At 51.3% G+C, this 24460-nt stretch overlaps 1 protein-coding gene across 2 annotated transcripts; it reads right to left on the reverse strand.

Moving 5' to 3' along the window:
- Window positions 1–166: 166 nt before the first annotated feature.
- LOC103649951 (GPI ethanolamine phosphate transferase 3) lies at window positions 167–21271 on the reverse strand. Of its 2 annotated transcripts, XR_563819.4 has the most exons (22): window positions 20855–21250; window positions 20734–20768; window positions 20528–20649; window positions 20321–20410; window positions 20084–20203; window positions 19898–19981; window positions 19731–19808; window positions 19467–19592; window positions 19313–19402; window positions 13903–13938; window positions 13772–13827; window positions 13433–13580; window positions 12850–13294; window positions 12673–12764; window positions 12038–12590; window positions 11806–11929; window positions 11512–11553; window positions 11247–11415; window positions 10520–10603; window positions 10394–10416; window positions 1388–1499; window positions 167–424 (listed from the first exon to the last, which is right to left on the reverse strand). XR_563819.4 is itself a non-coding variant. In XM_008675645.3 (20 exons), the coding sequence occupies exons 1-20, from the start codon at window positions 21103–21105 to the stop codon at window positions 10321–10323; spliced, it is 2841 nt and encodes a 946-aa protein (XP_008673867.1). In that variant the 5' UTR covers window positions 21106–21271; the 3' UTR covers window positions 10119–10320. The 2 variants fall into 2 exon arrangements, 1 of the variants encoding a protein (XP_008673867.1); XM_008675645.3 differs by lacking the exons at window positions 167–424; window positions 1388–1499 and having other exon boundaries at window positions 10119–10416; window positions 20855–21271.
- Between the last annotated feature and the right edge of the window lie 3189 nt (window positions 21272–24460).

The following is a 24460-nucleotide window of genomic DNA, read 5'->3' on the forward strand; positions in this document are numbered from 1 at the left end:
GCGGCGCTAACCACCTGAGTGGTCGCGGCGACGTAGATCAAGAGGGCTTCTCCGGCAGCTGGGGGTACCAAGATAGGCGCATTCGTGAGTGTCACACCCGGTTTTGGAAGGTAAACCGAATGCGAACCATGTACGTGCCAGGATCAGAAATTCACGTACACGGCGATTACATAAATGACTCATCATAGCACAATGCTTCGAATAACAATAAAGATAAGTAATAATATGAAAGACTAGAGTCATTTACATAATATAATCAAAGTACACAGAATAGAAACGTAGCCAACGTAAATAAACCCACCACAGGCAGCTGACTGGGGGTGGTCGCTAGCCTAATCCTCGAACTCGTCGAAGTCCTGGAACTCCTGGAGATCCGCCTCGACGCCTTCTCCTTTACCTGAGCATAGATTGCACCAAAGGCAACCTGGTGTTTTGTGAAAGCAAGGGTGAGTACACATCAACGTACTCAGCAAATGTCCCGTTTGGCTGAGGTGGACTAGCTTTATGTGGGGTTAAGGTCAAAGCAGTTGCTTTTAGTTGGTCAAGTATTTATTATTAGTGGAAGCCAAGTTTTAGTAATAACCAACCCGTGAATCATTTCCTCATCGAGGAACATCATTATTATCATCGAACCAAAACCATAAATAGAACCATTGTATCTAAGATCATCTGTATCTCTAATCAAAGAGGATCCCAAGGCCGCTCATAACCGTGAGCACGGCTGATATATCAGTTTCATTACCCTCTGCAGAGGTTGCACACTTTACCCATGAGCCGTGATTTCCGTTTTGCCCGGGGATCATGACTCCCCATTGATCACTTCCTAGGTGGTCCGGCAGGGTATCACTACGTAGCTTTTACAAAGATTCCCTAGAGGTCATAGCCGCCCGTTAGGTTTCTCCAGTTTGATAAACACAGTACCTCTCCCCGAAGAGGGGTGACTAACAAAAGCAAAACGAAAGAACCTCGGCACCCAGCCTCGGCAGAGCAAGCACTGTGCCTGGACCCCATTGACGGCACGACGGCGAAGCAACTACACCTCTAGTTCCTCTAATTAATTAGCTAAGGGCGCCCCATTTCACCCTCATGGTTGCACTATTATCCCGGGTGGTCTCTCAACGAACAGGTCCTTACGGAGAGGTACTCGGGAAACAGCCCGAGTCCCCTAAAATATCACAAGATCATCGGGACAGCATCATCGTATCATAAATATTCACATCATGTTCGTTGATTAAGTTAAAGCAATAGCATAAAACTAACCATAGTAACCCAATAGGTAATCAAGTAAAAGGTAAATACAAAGCTAGTCAATCTTTAGGTTTCAATTAAGTAATGTGGGACAGTGTATTATAAGTGAAAGGGACATAATGGGTCAGAGGACACTTGCCTTCACCAAACAGATGCTCAGAATCTTCAATCTCGTAAAGCTCGAGGAGTTTGATCACTTGGTCGACGAAGCTTGACTGTCGATTCCTTGAAGCTTGGAGATGGATCGCATTCTAATCGCAACGTGAAGCGAAGACGAACAAACATAAGCAAGCAAACACATATATGCATAAGAACATTACACCATACAAATACAAACATAATAAAACATGCAAAACGAAATAGAGCGTGTTACTACGGTCACGCAAGGAAAAAGAAACGCGATTGTTAGGGCTACGGTCGAGAAGTCATCGTATTTACACTAAATAAGTATTAATCGACATAATCATATTAATTATAACTACTATTTAGTTTCGATTAATCTGCTACACTAACAGATGTCAGTTAAGTAAGTAATTTAATTAACACGAGAGATTCTAAACGGGGCGAAATTAACGACACACGACAAGATGCGCGACGTGCAAAATTAATGCGCGAATGACGCACAGCCACACGCGACATAGCACGCTGACGACACACGAAACAGTGCGCGCGATCAGCAGGAACGACGCGTGAACCAGCACGTCACCACGCGCGGAACAGCACGCGCGACGGCGAGAAATAACTAAATAGAGAATTCGTTTATATAAACAAGTATTAGTTCGAAAACATTTAAGTAGGCATAATTATATTAATATGTATTTATAAAGTGCATCTAAACTATAAATAAGTTCAATTAGATTGCTACTTTAATAACTGTCAGATAAGTAGATGACCAATTAATTAATATTAGAATGTGCATGATGATAAAGTAATGTTACCTAATATGTCGTTAATATAGCTTTTACGAAGCTAACATAAAAGAAATAAGTCGAAACGGATTTTCAACACAAATATATTGGATATTTAATGGTTCGCGGAATTTAAACGAGGTGGCACGCGACAACGCGCGTGAACCGCATGTGAACAGCAACAACGACACATGCAGATAGCACGAGCGGTCCGCGCGACAACTCGCGGGTATTACGCATACTACAGTGGAAGACATGAACTCGCAAACGCTACAGCGAGGCGACGACGTGCGCGAACAACACGACAAGCGGGAAATCATTAACAATATTGTGTTTAGAATGAAGACATGTTAAACAAATATAAACATTTCAGTTGACATAAATCATGTTAACGTCCATTTATACTTGCGCAAATTAAAACTATATATTAGTTTTAATTAGATCACTACTTTAATAGCCATCAGATAAACAACAATTAATTAATTAGTTAAAACACGCATCCCGATAAAATAATAGTGTTAACTCGTCGGTGACATTATTATGAAGCTAATGCAAATTGAACGAAGGGAATCAGATTTATAACTCGACATATATTAATTATTTAGTACTTTACGGAATTTAATCGACATGGCTAATTATTATTGGCTAGAGGCTGGCCACACATATGGTCACACGAAACACAGCTATAGAAGATCCCAAGCTTAGGATCACATGTGGCTAGCTTCTTCCTTTCTCTCCTCACGATGGATCACAAATGAAAAACTCCCTCGCCAGCAGCATGGAGGGGAGAAGGGAGGCCGACCTGGGCACTAATGGAACAAGAAATCGGCCACCAGGGGATCTCGCCGGGAGCCTTGGACCACCGCGCTAACAGGAGAGGCAAACACCGCAGGGGCCAGCACGGCGTGGTGAGCAGCCGCACGGAGAATGCAGCCGCGTACAAACGCACCTACAGGGGCCTGCGTAGGGACAGCTCGACCGCGCGAGGGAGCAGTGCGAGGGCGCGCGGGGCCTGCACGCCGGGGTGCTGGGGTCGCCCGCGTCGCGCTGGGTGAGACGCGCAGGCTGCCGCGCGCTGGCCGTCGCGCTGGGCCAGCCGCGGGCTGGCCGCGCCCGGACGCCGCGCCCGAGGACGTCGGGCCTGGCCACACCGCGCCGCCGACCGAGGAAAAATAGAGGGAGCACGCAGGGGAGGCAGCCATGGATTGAAGACGCCCTGTCGCAGGGGACATGGCCACGGCACATCGGCTTGATTGGAAAAAAAAGGGAGCACGCAGAGGAGGGAGAGAGGGAGAGGGCTCACCTACGCACGCAAGAAGACCAATAACCGCCTGGATGGGATGCCTGGTCCTGCGCGATTTGGATCTGGGGAGGGAGACGAGGGGTTATGCGACGATGGGGCGTTGTGTATATATAGAAACGAGATTGCGTGGGAGGTGGTTGCCGAATTCGTCGCAGAATCGCGTCACGACCGGGCGCGAGAGAGAAGGTTGTGAGCACGACGAGGGTAGACACAAGCAGCACGACGTTTGCGAGGAAAGACATTTTAACGATCCCGTGAAAAGGACACGAGATCTGGAACAGACTCGACGAGAGGAAAATATATATACATATATTATCGAGTTTCCAGAATTTTATAGTTTTCGCAAATACTAAATTTTAAGTATTTAATTAATATTAGAAAAACTAAAATTCATATTTAATACTCGAAAAACGTTCCAAAGATTCCAGAAGTTCACGAAAATATTTGTGAGATAATTCAACGTGTTTCGAGAAATCTTAGCACTCACAAACACTATGCAATGGCATGAATGCAACAATCGAAGCTTTTTAAGATTTTATTTTACTAAGCTTAAAACTTATATATATATAATAATTCTCCATTATTTAGGAAAAAGAGAAGGAAAGCGAAGAACCGAGAGAGTAACACCTGAATTTGGTGGATATTGGAAAAGAAATTTTATACCCCCAAATTCAGGGTGTTACAGTGAGGAGCGCCTTCAGGTTCCCAAGGGCTTCTTCGGCCTCAGGAGTCCAAGTGAAGCACTCGGCCTTCCTTAAGAGGCGGTACAGAGGCAGACCTCTTTCGCCGAGGCGTGAGATGAAACGGCTCAGAGCAGCAAGACATCCCATGACCCTTTGTACGCCCTTCAAGTCCTTGATGGGCCCCATGCTGGTGATGGCTGCGATCTTCTCCGGGTTGGCTTCGATGCCCCGCTCGGAGACGATGAACCCCAAGAGCATGCCTCGGGGTACCCCAAAGACACACTTTTCGGGATTGAGCTTCACGCCTTTCGCCTTGAGACATCGGAATGTCACTTCAAGGTCGGAGAGGAGGTCGGAGGCTTTCCCCGTCTTGACTACGATGTCATCGACGTAGGCCTCGACCGCCCGGCCAATGTGTTCGTCGAACACATGGTTCATGCACCGCTGGTACGTCGCACCGGCATTCCTCAAGCCGAACGGCATGGTGACATAGCAGTACATGCCGAAGGGCGTGATGAAAGAAGTCGCGAGCTGGTCGGACTCCTTCATCCTGATTTGGTGATACCCTGAGTAGGCATCGAGGAAAGACAGGGTTTCGCACCCAGCAGTGGAATCCACGATTTGATCGATGCGAGGCAGAGGGTAGGGAACCTTTGGACATGCTTTGTTTAGACCAGTGTAGTCTACACACATCCGCCATTTCCCTCCTTTCTTTCTCACAAGCACAGGGTTGGCAAGCCATTCGGGATGGAATACCTCTTTGATGAACCCTGCCGCCATTAGCTTGTGGATCTCCTCGCCTATGGCTCTGCGCTTTTCTTCGTCGAATCGGCGCAGAGGCTGCTTGACGGGTCGGGCTCCGGCTCGGATATCCAACGAGTGCTCGGCGACATCCCTCGGTATGCCGGGCATGTCCGAGGGACTCCATGCGAAGACGTCGGCGTTCGCGCGGAGAAAGTCGACGAGCACTGTTTCCTATTTGGGATCGAGCTCGGAGCCGATCCGGACTTGCTTGGAGGCGTCGCCGCTGGGGTCGAGGGGGACGGACTTAACCGTCTCCGCTGGCTCGAAGTTGCCGGCATGACGCTTCACTTCAGGCACCTCCTTAGATAGGCTCTCCAGGTCGGCGATGAGGGCCTCGGATTCGGCGAGGGCCTCGGCGTACTCCACGCACTCGACGTCGCATTCGAACGCGTGTCGGTACGTGGGGCCGACGGTGATGACCCCGTTGGGGCCCGGCATCTTGAGCTTGAGGTAGGTGTAGTTGGGGATGGCCATGAACTTCGCGTAGCATGGCCTCCCCAGTACCGCGTGGTAGGTTCCTCGGAACCCGACCACCTCGAACGTGAGGGTCTCCCTTCGGAAGTTGGAGGGTGCTCCGAAGCAGACGGGAAGGTCGAGTTGTCCGAGGGGCTGGACGCGCTTCCCGGGGATGATCCCGTGGAAAGGCGCAGCGCCTGCCCGGACCGAGGACAGATCAACACGCAAAAGCCCGAGGGTCTCGGCGTAGATGATGTTGAGGCTGCTGCCTCCGTCCATGAGGACCTTGGTGAGCCTGACGTCGCCGATGACAGGGTCGACGACGAGCGGGTATTTCCCCGGGCTCGGCACGTGGTCGGGGTGGTCGGCTTGGTCGAAGGTGATGGGCTTGTCGGACCAGTCTAGGTAGACTGGCGCCGCCACCTTCACCGAACAGACCTCCCGACGCTCTTGCTTGCGGTGCCGAGCCGAGGCGTTCGCCGCTTGCCCACCGTAGATCATGAAGTAGTCGCGGACCTCGGGGAACTCTCCTGCCTGGTGATCTTCCTTCTTGTCGTCGTCGCGGGCCCTGCCACCCTCCGCGGGTGGCCCAGCCCTGTGGAAGTGGCGCCGAAGCATGACGCACTCCTCAAGGGTGTGCTTGACGGGCCCCTGGTGATAGGGGCACGGCTCCTTGAGCATCTTGTCGAAGAGGTTGGCACCTCCGGGGGGTTTCCGAGGGTTCTTGTACTCGGCGGCGGCGACAAGGTCCGCGTCGGCAGCGTCGCGTTTCGCTTGCGACTTCTTCTTGCCCTTCTTCTTGGCGCCGCGCTGAGTTGACGCCTCGGGGGCATCTTCCGGTGGGTGGCCCTGGGGCTGCTTGTCCTTCCGGAAGATAGCCTCAACCGCCTCCTGGCCAGAGGCGAACTTGGTGGCGATGTCCATCAGTTCGCTCGCCCTGGTGGGGGTCTTGCGACCCAGCTTGCTCACCAGGTCGCGGCAGGTGGTGCCGGCGAGGAACGCGCCGATGACATCTGAATCGGTGATGTTGGGCAGCTCGGTGCGCTGCTTCGAGAATCGCCGGATGTAGTCCCGGAGAGACTCTCCCGGCTGCTGCCGGCAGCTTCGGAGGTCCCAGGAGTTCCCAGGGCGCACGTACGTGCCTTGGAAATTGCCGGCGAAGGCCTAGACCAGGTCGTCCCAGTTGGAGATCTGCCCCGGAGGCAGGTGCTCCAACCAGGCGCGAGCGGTGTCGGAGAGGAACAGGGGGAGGTTGCGGATGATGAGGTTGTCATCGTCCGTTCCACCCAGTTGGCAGGCCAGCCGGTAGTCCGCGAGCCACAGTTCCGGTCTCGTCTCCCCCGAGTACTTTGTGATAGTAGTCGGGGGTCGGAACCGGGTCGGGAACGGCGCCCGGCGTATGGCGCGGCTGAAAACCTGCGGACCGGGTGGTTTGGGCGAGGGACTCCGATGCTCCCCGCTGTCGTAGCGCCCCCCCCCCCACGCCTGGGGTGGTAGCCTCGGCGCACCCTTTCGCCGAGGTGGGCTCGACGGTCGCGGTGATGGTGCTCGTAGCCGAGGCGACCCGGGGCCGCACGCGCTCTGTTGCGCGTGCGCCCGAGGTTGACCGAGGCTTCCCGCATGAATCGGGAAGTCGTGACGCGATGTTCCGAGGGGTACCCCTGCCTTCGGGAGGCGGAGCTTTCGGCCCGTCGGACCGCGACGTCCTACAGGAGGTTCTTGAGCTCTCCCTGGATTCGCCGTCCCTCGGTGGTTGACGGCTCCGGCATCGCGCAGAGGAGCATTGCCGCTGCAGCCAGGTTCTGGCCGACTCCACTGGAAGCGGACGGCGACCTCATCCTGGCATCGTCAGCGATGCGGTGCTGGAAGCCCTGGGGTAGATGACGCATTTCCCCAGCCGGAGGCTGGCCCGCCCATTCCTGCCCGACGTCCCGGCGGATCGGCTCAAGTGCTCCTGCTCCCTCGTCGAGCCTGGCCGGCACCCCGCGGATTTGCTCGAGCTGTGGGTCATGACCCCCCGCCTGAACGGGGACCACTGCTAGCTCCCGTAGGATGTCAACGCGAGGCACAGGCCTAGGGAGATCACCGTTCTCCGGCATACCAAGATGGTTGCCTTCGGAGGGACCCCCTAGATCGACGTGGAAACATTCGCGACTCGGGCCGCAGTCCTCGTCGCCGAGGCTGCGGCTACCGTCGGAACAGTCGGAAAGGCAGTAGTCGCATGCGGTCATGAAGTCCCGCATGGCACCAGGGTTGCCAAGTCCAGAGAAATCCCAACAGAAGTCGGGCACGTCGTCTTCCTCGGACCCAGAGGGCCCGTAGGTCGAGACGTCCGTCAGCCGGTCCCAAGGTGACCGCATACGAAACCCCAGAGGGTTTGGACTCGCCTCTACGAGGGCGCCCGCCAAAGCGAAGTCGCTTGGCGGGTCGAGGCTGAATCCAAGGGGCATGAGATGAGAATCGGTCGGTACCTCTTGGTCGACGGGCGGTGATGACATCACGTCAGGGACTGACTGCACCGCTGTCTCTGGTACGAGGGTGATGCCCAGTAAGCCTTTCGCGAGCGTGCTGGCGTCGTCCGTTTGCTTGGAATCGGCGCGTTGCGGGGAGACGGCGCTCGTCTTCGTCTCAAACGCGAGGTCGATGCCCGGCGCACCCCCCGTTGAGGTGCCGGCGCTGTCGGCTCGCTCGACAGCCGATGAGGCGCTGCCTCCTGCTTGGCCTTGGTTGCCCCGCCTCCTCCTCCGTCGGCGGGGGAGAGGGCGGGGTGAGCTCGAAGGTTGTTCTTCCACCACGCGGGGAAGACGTCGTCGATTCCGCCGCCGGCGGGCGGGCTGTCGGCCGCCATTGCTGCTGTCGCACGGCGGGGAAGGAGTATCATGTTGTAGCTGCCGTCGAGGGACATGAACTCAAGACTCCCGAAACGGAGCACCGTCCCGGGCTCGAGAGGTTGCTGGAGACTGCCCATCTGGAGCTTGACGGGAAGCTGTTCGTCAACACGCAACAGGCCCCTACCTGGCGCGCCAACTGTCGGCGTTTCGAGACCGGGGGGTCCCTGGGCCGACGAGTGAAATGTCGCCGCGTGCCCCAGCCCAGATGGGTCGGCGCGAGGCCGAGCGCGAAGGGGGGAGAAAGGTGGCCGGAGACGGGCGTGAGAGAGGTGGAAATCCCGCGGCCTTCGTGTTCGTCCCGCGCCCAGGTCGGGTGCGCTTGCAGTAGGGGGTTACAAGCGTCCACGCGGGAGAGAGAGCGAGCGGCCTTACGCGAGCGCCTGTCTCGTCCTCGTCCCCGCGCGGCCAACCCTCTCTAAGAGGGCCCTGGTCCTTCCTTTTATAGGCGCAAGGAGAGGATCCAGGTGTACAATGGGGGGTGTAGCAGAGTGCTACGTGTCTAGCGGAGGAGAGCTAGCGTCCTAAGTACACGCCATCGTGGCGGCCGGAGGGGTTTTGGCACCCGGTTCGTGTGGTGTCGTGGTCGTCGGAGGGGCGCCGGAGCCTGGAGGAAGGACAGCTGTCGGAGCTGTCGAGTCCTTGCTGACGTCCTCTTGCTTTCGTAAGGGGGCTGAGAGCCGCCGTCGTCACAGAGTGTGTGGGGCGCCATCATTGCCTATCTGGTGGAGCGAGCCAGATGGGACGCCGGTCTTGTTCCCTGTGGCCTGAGTCAGCTTGGGGTAGGGTGATGATGGCGCCTCCTGTTGACGTGGCTGGTCTGCGCCCTAGGTTGGGCGATGTGGAGGTTCCTCCGAGGTCGAGGTCGAGTCAGTCTTCCGTGGCCGAGGTCGAGTCCGAGCCCCTGGGTCGGGCGAGGCGGAGATCGTCAGCTGAGGCCAGGGCTGAGTCCGAGCCCTGGGTCGGGCGGAGCGGTGTTCGTCGTCTTCCGGGGCTGAGCCCAAGTCCGAGCCCTGGGTCGGGCGGAGCGAAGTTCGCCGTCTTCCGGGGCTTAGCCCGAGTCCGAGCCCTGGGTCGGGCGGAGCGGAGTTCGCCGTCTTCCGGGGCTTAGCCCGAGTCCGAGCCCTGGGTCGGGCAGAGCGAAGCTTCCTATGGTGCCTGAGGCCGGGCCTGACTGCCTGTCAGCCTCACTCTGTCAAGTGGCACTGCAGTCGGTACGGCGCAGGCGGCGCTGTCCTTCTGTCAGGCCGGTCAGTGGAGCGGCGAAGTGACTGCGGTCACTTCGGCTCTGTCGACGGAAGGGCGCGCGTCAGGATAAAGGTGTCAGGCCACCTTTGCATTAAATGCTCCTTCGATTTGGTCGGTTAGCGCGGCGATTTGGTCAGGGTTGCTTCTTGGCGAAGACAGGGCCTCGGGCGAGCCGGAAGTATGTTCGTCGCTGGAGGGGGACCTCGGGCGAGGCGGAGATCCTCCGGGGTCGGCTGCCCTTGCCCGAGGCTAGGCTCGGGCGAGGCGTGATCGAGTCCCTCGAATGGACCGATCTCTAACTTAATCGCACCCATCAGGCCTATGCAGCTTTGTGCTGATGGGGGTTACTAGCTGAGAATTAGAAGTCTTGAGGGTACCCCTAATTATGGTCCCCGACTCATACATTCATTAAGTAACATATTCATTAAGTAACATATGAATATAGTTTACATATATGTATATTTATTATCATTTAAATGAATGTGAACAGAAAAAAAGTAGGCTAGGAAGAACTATATTTTTGAAAGAACTATATTTTAGGACGGAGGGAGTATCCTTTTTGTATAAGTGTGAACATCCGTGGGAAAGACCAACTATGGTTGTATATTTTATGCTTACTTGGCCAATACAAATACGAATGAACTAAGTTTAGTGTGTGGTCTTACTGCAGTCACAAGAAGAATAAGAAAAAATAGCATCTCTAGCTGCAACCGATTCACACAAAAGCATAATAGCAGTGTTGTGTTAGTGGTTAGCAGTGCAACTCAAGAAGCAAAGCAACATCAGCTGTAGTAGATTGATGCTAAACAAATTAACAAGTCTGTGAGGAGAAGGCCAATTGCATCGAATACGTACTTTGGAGCAAACAAACCCCAAACCTGCAAATGCACCCAATAAACAGTGTCACATCGAATGATTGATTAAAACTACAAAGCAGAAATACTGAGGTAATTTGTTCCGTAAGGCAGGAGCAGCAGTTACCATTAAGTGACGCCTTTGAATAGCAACGCATATGATTGTTAGCGTAGCAGTGATTGTTGTTATAAGACCATACATCAAAAGCACCTAAGTTTGACAAAGAAATATTAGGTGTGATGTGGATTAGTGAGCAAAGAACCAGACAACAGCTTTCGATACACAAGGAAAGCTCTATGGATGCATGAATATGCTACTGTATTAGTGGCCTCCAGCGTAACTTTTTGGCATAATTGTTCAGTAATTTGAATGTGGCGCCAATGTGCACATTTGAAGATATGGGGAACGTCCCTTGCCTGGCTAAGGAGGGCTTGTGATCACTAGCGATTCTAGTATGCTACAAGTTGTGGAAAGAAAGGAACACCAAAATTTTTTACCGCATGGGTTGCCCAAAACTTTGTGTTGCTCCAAAAAATCGAAGTTGAGGCATCCCTCCAGATTGCGGCCGGGTCCAAGCATCTGGCCAAACTTGTAGCGGGTACGTACATTGTGTTTGTGTGCTTTTTCTGATGTGGTTTTTGTGCTTTTCTGAGCTTTTGCTCGACAGGTAAAGCTAATTTTGTAATGCCACCTCTGGACTACTACTTTTTAATACAACAGACAAATCCCTTGCCAGTTCTTTCAAAAAAAATGACAGGATTATGCACTTGCTTATTGAACTTGTTGTCAAACCTCCCAAGAGCATACAGAATTAATTTCTTTATTGCATGAGAAGAGTTACCATAATTAGTACCTTATTAATATTGTTGAGAATCACGTCCTTCAGTTCGTTGTCCTTGGATATGGTGTTGTACCACACTATGGCAATAAGTGGAAGGCTTAGAATTGGCAGGACATGAGAAATACCAAAGGTGTCAATGGAAAGTAGAAGGCCTTGTCGAATGATATGAAAATGATCAAAACTGCATATTGAACCATTATAGCAACATCAATGCATGTAATCAAAGGAAATTTTGTTTTTGCAGTCTCAGTCTTATAATAAACACGATCACACTTACCCGATGAAAGCTGCACCATATCGGAGGCCATCAAATGTACACCTGAAATTCACTTTTAAACTATCAATCATGAATTGCTAGCCACAAGCCACCCCAATGTCCCCATTGAGATCAGTTAAAGTACCAGCAATGCGAATATTAGTATAGACAATAATGCTAGATCGCTATACATCAATGGACAAAATGTGTTACAGGTACATCAAGTACTTTATTGTTTTCTTAGGTAACATAGTATGCATATAAACATTTGCTTCATAGAAAAAGGTAAATAACTGGAAGCAGTATGAAACTTACCAGTGACCTGTCATATAAAATAGACAAACTGCAAGAAGGCTCCACTGAATCACCGAAACAGGGTCAGCAACAGAGAGTTCTGTCTCTCTCTGATGTTTCTGTTGCAATTTTATCATACACCAAGCTACAAAATAAAGATGATGGCAACAGAAAACTTAGTGGCCAGAAAATCTGCATAGTACATCATGAGAATCTATATTTTTCATTGGCAATCAAGTGATTTCCGCATCACCTCCTGTCATGCAAATCAATGCCACAAATGGACCTTGCCTTCCCAACAGGATCAAAATAGTTGGACTCCAAGAACAAAGCATGACAGCCGATAAAATAATTATCCTTTTGTTCAACTTCAAATGAACAGTTGAACCAAATATCCGAGAAAATGCAGAAATGGCTAGTGATAGACCTCCAATAGTGTAAACAATGCGAGGAGCCAAACTTCTTCCAAATTCTTGAACAGTCCCAGCATGAGCAAACAAAGTAGTCTCTGAAGCCCAATGAAACGCTATAGATAAATAACTCACCATTGTTCCACACAAAAGAAAGAACTTCAAGAACCTCTGACAGATTGCACGGGATAGGCATTTCAACATAATGTAAGCCACAAAGGCTAGAGATATGATGGGGAATAGCTCCAAGAGGATGTTGCAAGAATTAGCACCAAGGATTTTATAAATGACGCTCACAGGATGATCCTTTGTAATTGTTGGGGCAGGCAATTGTTTTGACATCCCAACCTCAATTCCAAACCGTGTGAAAATATTTAAAAGAAGAAAAACAAAGTTCTGCAAATCAATAAAGTGAAAGATGTCAGAAGATGATTGCACCAAAGAATAATTGAAATAAAGAATTTATGTCCAGGAATACTTCTATGCTGATGTTCCCCTTCAGCACCGAGTGCCACACACTGGTGATACAACTTGTGGCCAAAAGAAAATTTGCAACTCTACCTTCCGCCACTGCGTAAAAGAAAAAATAAACTATGAACAGGTATATATAAATTGAAGTCTATATGGTAAGTCTGGTTCATCAGACAACACTCACATATATAGCTGTTCGATAAGAAACTAGCTGCTCGAATCACGACTAAAGAAAAAGCAAGGGAAAGTCTATGAATTATGCTTGAACCAGAACTTTTCTGATCTGAAGATTGGCTTATGGTCATATTTACAAGCATGGATGCCTGAATGATAACTGACAACATCATAAGTAAAAGACCAATGCCCATTGACCATAAATCAAATTCTGTCCAAGCAGAGCGAGCAAGCTTTGCAAAACTCTTCAAGAAGTCATTGTATGCATCAATTTGCTGCAGCAGAACTGAACCCTTCTCTACTTTTTCTTGACTACATGTCTCTGATGAACTAGTTATCAGAGAAGCTGACCAATTTTCCTGAGCTCTTGAATATAGGTCCATGATATGTTGCAGGTCTTCTGATGGAAATCCAATAACGGAAGTAGCAGAATATTGATCAATGTATCTCTTTACCTACAAGGAAGATGGGTGTCAAGATTAAAAAACCACAGACCTATATGAATCAAACAAAGGAAGTTGAAGGGAACACCAGAAACCTATATGAACTAAACAAGGGAAGTTGAAGGGAACTAGAATGCAGATTCATACTACCTGCCAACAATTTACACATAGAACTTCAGCATATCTCCCCATCCATGCTTCTAGATCATCCTGTGAGGTACAAGCATTGGTACCCCTCCTTTGATTTACCCATGTCCCGATACTCAAGGCGTACAACTCTGGGTTTACACGGCCAATGCTATTTAAGAAACAGGAGACCCATTTAGCAGCTAGTGGTGATAGATAATGAGCAAAGGATGATGAAACAGCAACAACACCAAGAAAAAGAAGAAAAGGCAGACAACCAAGAACATGTAGCAGCTTGCAATCAAGCAAGAACAGTCACTGATAACTGAACCATAGAATAAGCATCAAGTTAAACTTGCAGACCTTCCAAAGGGAAAAGGTATGCCAAGAAGTGCTGATATAGTCACCGCAAAATCAAGCTGAAACCAAGAAGAGAAATAAGCAACACTGAATAAAACTGAAAATCCACATGGGAGAGTGCAACAAACCCTTACCTGCTGCATAGTGCTGACGCAAACCTCTTCCCCATGCTGTGATGTTAATTCATAAAAAATAAAATAAAATAAAATAAATCAGTGCCACAAGTATTAGTATTCTGTAAAAACAAATTAAAGCAAGAAATCTGAATAACATGAGATTTCAAAAATTAACAGATTTATTATGCTGAGCTACTAAATACTAGCATACAAAGCTGCTGCATTTAATTTCCATTCCAATAGATATACTGTTTGAAGAATTAACTCAATCTTTGGCTTTTACAAGGCTGAAAGCATGTGTTAATAATAATTCCTCCCGGACTTTAGATGCCACCATCCAAATGCAACACTAAAGAACTACACAAATAAACAGAATCCCATACTCAATGTTATTTTTCCCAAATATTTAGTGTTAGAGTACCCGCCTAGGGTTTTGGGGTCAGACCCTTATAATTACTGTCACACCCTTGTATAATGGGCTAGGCCCAATATCTATCAATATATATACCAGTCCCTACCCTAGTTAGGGTTAAGGGTTTCATTCTCCAACTTGGTACCAGAGCCAATTTTCTCTCTCTTCTCCTCCCACCCACAGCCGCCGGCTTCAACAACCCCCAGCCGTGGGCCACCTCCAGGCCGAACCCGCCCCTCCTCTTCCTCACGCACGGCAGCCACCCCATCGCGTGCCTGCTTGGCCCGAGCGCCGCTGTCGCCTTCCTCCCGCGGAGGAGGAGCGTCCCGAGGAGGAAGAGGAGCTCGGCCCACCGCCACCCCCTCTCTCAACCCCACCGACGACGAGCGGCTCCTTGCCGCGCCCGCCACCTCCACCCAGCCGAACTCCCCACGGCTCCAGGCCGCGCCCGGCGGCTGTGCCCCTGTGCAGACCGCGCCTCTCCCCACGCCCACGTCGGTCACGCCCCCCTGCAGACCACGCCCGACGGTTGCGCTCCTTGTCGGCCGCGCCCCCAGCCGGGTCATGTCCGCCGCCGTCCCCACCTTGCTGCAGACGCCATGGCGACTGACGCCGCTGCTAGGCAAGCCGCGGCCGCCTCCGCCTTCTTCAACTCCGGCATTGACGCACGCGCACCCCACCTCCTCCCCACAGACAGCCACAACGCGGCTCTTCACTTCTCCACGGTGGTCGCCGGTCTTCAGGCCGCCGCTGGCATCTTCCCCTCTGTGTTGGGTGCTCCCGTCGCCGCGGGCGCGTCCCTACAGCACGTCGCGGGCGCGGTCCCCATCTGCATTGCCCCTGCTCACAGCGAGCTTGCTGGGGACGAGGCCTCTCTCATCTCCGGCGTTGGGCCCCGTCCCGCCGTCCTCCTCGCTGCCTCACTGCGCAGCAACAGCACACCTGGTGTTCCCCCCATGCCGTTCCTGCAGCAGCCACCCTCCCCAGCGGCGCGACCGCACCCACCAGGGTCTCACCATCCTCCGCCCCTCTGGCTTCACCTCCGGGACTCCTCCTTCCGTCACGGGTCCCGTCCTAGGTCTCGTTCCTGTGCGCGACCTCCTCCATGACGGACAGCTTGTCCAGGGCACCATCGTGGCCTTCGATCACGCCATGGGCCCTCTCCTTCGTGATTGCGTCGAGCTTCACCCACATGCGGGACGCCATGTGCATGGACCACTCGTTTTTCCCCGAGCTATGATTGCCTCCCTAGCGATCGAGACCTTTGTGTCTTCGTCCCCTACCCAAGCCTTTGTTGAAGCTCCTCCCCTAGGTTTTTCCGCACACCCCGTGGCTTCACAACCCTCTCCCACCGACTGGGTGGTCGACTCCAGAGCCTCCTTCCATACCACTCCCACCACTAGCTCGTTATCCCACTCCCACCCACCACATCCCCAAATCCTCCCTCTATCGTTGTGGGCAATGATTCCACTCTCCTGGTCACCTCAGTAGGTGCATCGGTTCTTCCAGGACCATTCCACCTCAACGACATCCTTGTTGCTCCCAGTCTCACTCATCCCCTTCTCTGGGTTCGTCGCTTCACTAGTGACAACCACTGTTCGATGGAGTTTGATCCCTGGGGGCTAACCATACGCCACCTTCTCACTTGTGTCGTGCTCGCTCGCTGTGACAGCCCTAGCCACCTCTACTCTCTTCACTTGCCATCCACTTCCCCCACCAGCGTAGCCTCCCCCTCGCTCTTGCTACTACCACCACCTCCGTCGTTTGGCATTGTCGTCTCGGGCACCCTAGACCTAACGTGATGTCCCAGCTTTCCAGCCGCTCAGATATCGCCTATACTCGAGGCTCATCTGAGCGCCTCTGTCATGCTTGTCAGCTCGGTCGTCACACTCGCCTTCCTTTTTCCACTTCCACGTCCCGGGCTGCTCAAGCCTTTGATCTTGTCCACTGTGATCTTTGGACTTCCCCTGTCCTCAGCCTCTGGTTACAAATACTACCTGGTCATTCTAGACGACTTCTCCCATTTCCTATGGACTTTTCCACTTCGGCTTAAGTCGGGTCTCTACCCAATTCTGTCGCCCGGTCGTGCCCTCTAGTGTGATAATGGTTGCGAGTTCGATAACAACGACTCTCGCTCCTTCTTCCTCACCCATGGCGTTCAAAGGCGTCTCTTGTGCCCCTACACCTCTCCTCAGAACGCATCATTCGCACCACCACCAACATGATCCGTTGTCTTCTCTTCCAGGCGTCTCTCCCTGTCAGCTACTAGGCAGAGGCCCTGCACACCGCCACACCTCCTCAACCGCCTCCCCTCGAAGGCGGTGAGCCACCCCACTCCCCATTTTGCCTTGTATGGCATAGCCCCCTCCTACGATCACTTTCGTGTGTTCGGTTGTGCCTGCTATCCCAACACTTCCGCTATCGCTCCCCATAAGTTATCCCCTCGCTCCACTCACTGCATCTTCCTCGGTTACTCCTCGGACCACAAGGGGTATCGTTGTCTTGACCTCGCCACCCACTGCATACTCATCTCTCGTCACGTCGTTTTTTACGAATATGTGTTTTCCCTCACTGGCTCCTCCCCACCCACCGATCTCGACTCCCTCCTTGAGTCTGATCGGGTTCCCCCTCCACCCTAGGCGCCCTGCCTTGCGTCGTTGCCCGCGCCACGCGCAGCTTCGATGCCTCCGTGTGCGCCTCTTCCTGTGCCTTGCACGGCCCCGTCGACCCCACATGTGACACGCGCGGCTCCGACGCCTCCGCTCACGCTTCTACCCGCGCAATGCACGGCCCCGACGCCTCCGCTCGCGCCTCTTCCCGCGACAAACGCGGCCCCGTCGATCACGCCTGCGCCACGCGCGGCCCTGTCGACTCCTCCCGCACCACGCGTGGCCCCGTCGACGAGCGCAACTCACTTCGCCAATACCGCCCTCGTCTACCACCGTCGCGGGCACGCCACTACCTTGGCAACCACGGACTCGGGCCCATCGACGAGCGCGGCTCGCTTTGTTGACCCCGTCGTCGTCTATCACCGTCGCGAGCCGGCCACACCCGCGGCCATCCACCGCGACCCCAGGCATGTCCAAACGATGGTGACTCGGCGCGCTGCCGGCGTTCTTCGCCCCGTCGAGCGGCTGATTTTGGTCGCTGATGCGACCGCCACTCCTCCGTACGCCTCCCTGGTCCCCTCCTCCGTCCGAACCGCCCTCGCTGACCCACATTGGCGTTGTGCTATGCAAGAGGAGTACGCGGTCCTGGTGGCCAATCACACCTGGGACCTGGTGTCGTGTCCTCCAGGCACCAACGTGGTCACCGCGGCAAGCGGCTCTTTCGCCACAAGCTGACCTCGAATAGCTCCCTCGACCTCTATAAGGTCTGTTGGGTCCTTCGGGGCTTCACCCAGCGCCCCGGAGTGAACTACGACGAGACCTTCAGCCCCGTCATCATGTTCGTCGTCGTTCGAGCAGTCCTCGCCCTCTCCCGGGACTGGGCGATCCATCAGCTCGACGTCAAGAATGCCTTCCTCCACGGCACTCTGACGGAGACTGTATAAGTCTGTCGGCTGAACCACTCCCTGTACGGCCTCAAGCAGGCGCCGCGGGCATGGTACAGTCACTTCGCCTCCTACTTGGCCTCCATCGACTTCGTCGAGGCCAAGTCGGACACCTCCCTATTCATCTACCGACGCGGCGACGACCTCGTCTACCTCCTGCTCTACGTCGACGACATTGTGCTCACAGCATCCACTGCCGACCTCCTACAGCGCACGATCGTCACCCTTCAGCGGGAGTTCACGATGAAGGACCTGGGGCCCTCCACCACTTTCTCGGCATCACCACCGAGCGCCAGCCTCAGGGTCTCTTCCTCCACCAGCGCCAGTATGCCATCAACATCCTAGAGCGGGCTGGCATGTCCGACTGCAAGCCTTGCTCCACACCCGTCGACACTCAGGCGAAGCTCTCCGAGGACGACGGGCCCCTGGTCACTGACGTGACGTCTTACCGGAGTCTCACCGACGCGCTCCAGTACCTCACATTCTCTAGGCCCGACATCACCTACGCCGTCCAGCAGGTGTGCCTGCATATGCACACCCCGCAGGAGCCCCATCTCACCGCTCTCAAGCGGATCCTGTGCTACCTCTGCGGCTCCCTCGACTACGGCCTTCTACTCCGACCCTCCCCGATGTCCGAGCTCGTGGTCTACACCGACGCTGACTGGGCTTGTTGTCCCGACATGCGCTGATCCACTTCCGGTTATGTCATGTTATTGGACGCCAACCTCGTCTCCTAGGCCGCCAAGCGGCAGCCCGTCGTCTCCCACTCCAGCGTGGAGGTCGAGCACCATGTTGTAGCCAACGGCGTGGCAGAGGCCTCCTGGCTGCGTCAGCTTCTCCATGAGCTCCACGGCCCCCTCCAGCGCGCCAGCCTCGTCTACTGCGACAACGTCAGCGGTCTACCTCTCCACCAATCTCGTGCAGCATTAGCGCATGAAGCACGTGGAAATCGACATGCACTTTGTCCGCGAGTGGGTCGCCGCCTGTGACATTTGGGTTCTCAACGTCCCCACCACACTGCAGTTCGCCGACATCTTCACCAAGGGGCTGTCGTCGAGTGTCTTCGCCGACTTTCAATCCAGTCTCAACATCTGTACAAGATAGAGTTGCGACTGCTGGGGATGTTAGAGTAACCGCCTAGGGTTTTGGGGTCAGTCCCTTGTAATTACTGTCACACCCTTGTATAATGGGCTAGGCCCAACATCTATCAATATATATACTAGTCCCTACCCTAGTTAGGGTTAAGGGTTTCATTCTCCAACTTTTAGCAGGAGATCTGTTGATCATGTATTCATATAGAAGAGGACGTTTTTCCCCCAAATCTTGTCTACATACAACTTCAAGTTCATTTGAATTTGTTCTAATTATTTATAATCTTAACCCGTCAAACAATCCTTCTATTGTCATAAATCAGAAGAGCAAATGATTTACTATTAAGGTGCAGATGTGATTGACAAATATACCAGATTAACAGTGCACGAACTATCATCAAGAACAGATAAGACTGCATCTGGTGGGGTCCTTGGACTCCATGCAAACAGCGATGTTTCAACCTACAATTCACACGAGATTAAATGTGATTGCTATGTACTCACAGCCAAACAGAAAGAAGATCACCTCTTCAGCAGTCCCTCCTCCATGGTCACCATTCAGGGTTTGACCATGATCACCCATTACCAAAAGCAAAGTATTCTCATGGGTACCACCAGGTTTGGATAGACTTCTCAATGTGTCAATAACACCCTATAGAAGAAAATAAGAATGGACTGTAGAACATTCAGAAGATTGGAAAATAAATGTGGAGAGCATAGATAAGATAATGCTAAATGCCTCCTAAAAAGCACAAGAAGAGAAGAATAGTATATGCATGAGACAACTGACCTCCAGGATCTGATTGTATTGCTCCAACTTCTGGATCATCGGGGTTGAGTCAACACCAAATATATGTCCTGCATGGTCCTAAACAAAGTTGATCTCACAAGTTTCCAGCTAAAGATAAAAGGATGACAAATAGCAGGTAAGTCCAAATTGAATGCACAATAACTTACCACTCCAAGAAAATGTGCAATAAGAACATCCCAATCATTTTTGTGAAGAGATGGAAGCAAGTGCTCAATTACACCATTATCTACCTGGCATACAACCATAATTGATAATTCAGTCAAACTTAAAAGAAAGAACTAAGAGGTTCATCAAAAAACAAGAACAAGGATTTGATTGACAGAATCTCATACTGTGTCAAGGTCTTTAACATTAAAGGAAGGGTATGGGAATGACTTGTTGAAGTGTTCAGGGTACAGTTGTATCCATGTATCATCCCCCATCATGACAACTCTCTTTCCATTTTTAGCCAACTGGTTGATCCCCAAGGAACAGAAAACATCACATCATCATGGCTAGCAAACCAGCATGAGCTGTAGAGAAATAATTGGACCTAGTCGGTACAAAATTGAATGTGGGATGAGATGAACCTGATGCATTATATTATCTTCGACTATTGCAGGAGCACCAAAACTATTGCCGACATCAATAAAGGTAGGGAGTCCACCCGTGGTGAGAGCCTGAGCATTGAGTTTTAAAAGGATTCTGTTAAGCCCACGAAGTACCGTTTTGGATCACATTACAATATTTCTAGGAGAAAAAATTATATAATGATACGATTTGAATGTTAGGATCACCTTAAGGCGCTGGAGGCTAGTTGTTGGTGGATCAGCGAGAGCTTTGAAGATCCTTGAAGAGGTCTTTTCGTCGGCAGCAAGCTTCTGCAAAACGTGCAGCTTGTCCATCCACGGCTGCTTCTCTGCAGCAGATCCAGAGATTAGTTAATATATTAGCAGCGGTAACAATCATACAGTGAAGCGATTTTTTCGCTCAGAGTCACCACCTGCAAAAAAGGTACTCGGCGCCACGAAATCAAATCTGCGAGGCAACAAATTGCTAAACCGCATCAGCTATAAAAAAAAACGACTCGGTACGTGGAGTATGAGGGATCCAAATTGTCGCACCTTAGCGCGTCGAGGACGACAATGACAAGGCGGTCGACGGCGGCCGGGGGCCAGGAGTCGCACCCGGGGGAGACGTTGCCCTGCGGCGAGAAGTCGTCGCGGCTGCTGTGGAGGTCCAGCTCGGTGCGGGTGAGGAGGAAGCCGCGGGTAAAAAGGTATACTGCCAGCGAGTGGATCGCGAGGATCGCGATGAAGAGCAGCGGCCAGCTAAGGAACCGAGAACGGCGGCGGTGGCTCGCCGGCGGCGACATCACCTCCGGTGTCGATCTGGCGCCTGGTGGCGGGCGGCAGAGCGTAGGACGGTGAGAGGACGAGAGCTGATGGGTGGACGCGAAGTGGGCCTTCGCTTGTTAAGCCCGGGCTGCTGCCGATAGTGAAATTTAAAGATAGGCCAATAACCGCTGCACATTGATCTGTGCCGTTTCATAGCCAAAAGCCCATTTTCAGCTTAAGGGCTAGTTTGGATACAATTAACCTCAATCCACGTGTATTGAGGTGGATTTACATCATCTCAACACATATGAATTAGGATAAATACTAGAGTACCAAACAAAGACTAAAGACATGTTTGAATCCCATGAATTAAAACCAATATCTAGAAAATGTGTTCTATTTTATTATTATACTAGGTATATGCCCGTGCGTTACTACGGAATCAATACGATGAAATACATTAAGGGCTCGTTTGTTTCGTTGGAATTGAATTCTGTTTGAATAATTATAATTTAGACAAAACTAATTAAGTTCATATATTTATATAAGTAATATATTTGTATATTATCCTAAATCATATGATAGAGATAGTTATATACTACATTTATGTTATAGCGAAGCAAGTAAAAGAATGTGCTATAAGTTGTGCATCGGAAAAATAACATGTAAATCTATAAAATCAATTTCCATCTCTCACCACATGAATTTGAGATAGGCTTATATAATAACTCTGGAAAGTGGTGGAATGTCACATTCTAAAAAAATAGTCTATTCTATTAGTAAGATTCCAATTTCTCGAAATGAAAGGAAACAAACGGGACCTAAATGAAAACACTAATTGATGTTCTATTCTTTTGTTAGCATCACTAAAAGTGAATGTTTACATATCTTAAAAGATACAATATGACAAAATTTGAATAGCTTCATAGTGTACAGCTCTACATGGTTGTGTTTGTGAGGTCAACTGATAAGTGCGCAAATAGTTAAAAGTGCAGAGTGTGATGTGTCGGATGCTCAGTGAAGCATGTTACGTGCAGAGATACTAACAGGAAGAGCTTCATGAATTATAGAGATACTAACAAGAATAGCTTCTTAAATGGCGCCCCTTTAGCAAAGATACTAACATACTGCGGACTATACTAGGTTTGTTGCATACTCCTGGGATATGTGGTCTATTCTGCTACAACATTTAAGCATGAATTTTACTACAAACGAACAGACATATAATGGTAATATATATTTATTGTGTTTTCTGGTGGACCAAATGTTTACCTGAAACCATTGGATCTCGAGGCTTGATATCTCTGAAAGAGCTTCATTAAGATGTGTGTCGGTCTTAACTAAAGCACTGACTGTTGTCTTGTGAGTCTCCCTAAGTTTTTGGATGTTGTCTTGCAAGGCTTTATTTGCAACATCCGCTTGTTGAGCGATGGACAAGAACTCTGCAGTTCCAGATGCAAAAACTGATGCCACAGGCACAACACTGCTAAGGGCTTGTTTGGGTAATCTTGGACTGGAGTGGATTGAGGTGGTATAAGGTGTATTGAAGTGTAATATGAACTAGTTTCCCTTTCAATCCCTAAAATCCACTTCAATCCCTCTTTATCCAAACGAGGCCTAAGGGAGGGCTGGTAATGGGAACTCACTGGGTATCCAAATGGTTGTGGCTGGACCTGCATAGCAGCTGGTACCCCATTTGCTGACCTCTGAGTAGAAGCATCGTCCATCCTCCTACCAAGCCCCTTCCTGAACTGCTCTTCCTCCCATTTCCTCTCTCCTTCGTCGGCATCATCATCATCTCTATCATCCTCAACCTTCCTGCTGCCATCACTGAAAGCCCCCAAACTGGTGGCAGGACCCTGTTACTTATCCCATTGAATACACCTTTTGTGCTCCTCGGGCCATCACCTGGCTTGTCAGTGTACATTGCAATCTGATCTGTTATCTCATTGTCATCCTCATCACTCGACTCACCAGCAGCATTCCGGCTGCTCAGCACATCACCAGCATCAAGAGAGATATAATCTGGCGCTGCATGCCTTGGCTGTTGTCGCTTCGCCCTGATGGCTTCAATGGTTGCACGGTCAGGTATCACTGGTCCTTCATCCTCTTCATCTTATTTCCTCTCTTCTTCAGATTTATCTTCCTCGTTGTCGTGCTTCGGTATCCTTGGCCCAATGCTGGCCTCAGACATAGGTTTCACCAGACCTTTAAGAACAACCACTGTTTCTGTTGCAGCTGTGGTGGTGGTAGCTGGAGTGGAACTTGCAGGGGTACTAGACAACTTCTGCGACCGGGGCTCAGTCACAGGAGTCCGTGGTTGGGCACGCAAGAGGCTCCCAAGGAGCGGGTGCGCATTCTTCTGGAGCTCCAGGAGGCGCTCTGGTGTGTACTCCCTAGCATGGGATTGGAAGTTGGAAGGCTTAGGCGCCGACACAGCAGCGCCGGTAGGTGTCGGCGAGCTCTTGATTCGCTCCCTGGCGAGCGTGAGGCGATGGAGCGCTCCCGCGGCCGGGGACGCCGTGCGGGCGGGGCGCACCGAGGCCGTCGGGGGAAGGCGGCGCTGCGCAAACGGGCCCGCCTCGGCGTCGTCCTCGTCCTCGTCGTCCGCAAAGCTGAGGCGGCCGCACCCTGACGCCTCAGCGGTGACTTGGGCTTAGGCACTGAAGCGTCTCGATCCTTTGGGACTCAAATGTGATACAATTACTAGTCCCAGGAGGCTAGTAACCACATTCCTTACTTCAAATAGTATAGAGTTTAAATAAAAGTTATTACAATACCGGGGTACAAGCTCGAGAGAGCCAGAATATAAAGAGCGCAGTAGAAAGTACACTAGCCCAAGCCACAGGCAGAACTGGGTGCAGACACAGCCCTCTCAATCAAGCATAGCAGAAAAGAAGTCTTCGGCTGCTGAAAAACATAAATAAATCTGGGTGAATACACTAGGTATTCCGCAAGCCCACCCCGCTCCCGTAAAGAGAAAGAGACCTATATCATACATGCTTTGTTTGGTGGGGTTGAAGTCACTCTTCATTTTCTTAGAGAAAGGCAGTTGCTGTAAGGTTTTTCCCCCAAAGACTTAAAAGTAACAAAAATACTCAACCGCCATTGAGCTTCCCGCTCCCGTGGCCTTGTTTTCTTTCTTAGTGAGCACTTACACACATTTCCCTGTTCACGGAGGTTATAGAAAAATCTCTAATTGTCATACTACACCAGACTCGTCCATACCAGTGGACACAGACTATTCGAATAGGTTTCAACTCTGCGCAGAGGGGTACACTTTACCCACTAGTCTGGTTTCTGCGATCTCACCGTCGCGAGACCCGAATGCCGGATCTCTTTCCTTCCTTGTACGTCCTAACCTTAACGGTTATCCGGAAGGAGTCAGGCCAC

This window comes from Zea mays, chromosome 3 (assembly GCF_902167145.1).
Source record: "Zea mays cultivar B73 chromosome 3, Zm-B73-REFERENCE-NAM-5.0, whole genome shotgun sequence".
Classification (NCBI taxonomy): Eukaryota; Viridiplantae; Streptophyta; class Magnoliopsida; order Poales; family Poaceae; genus Zea; species Zea mays.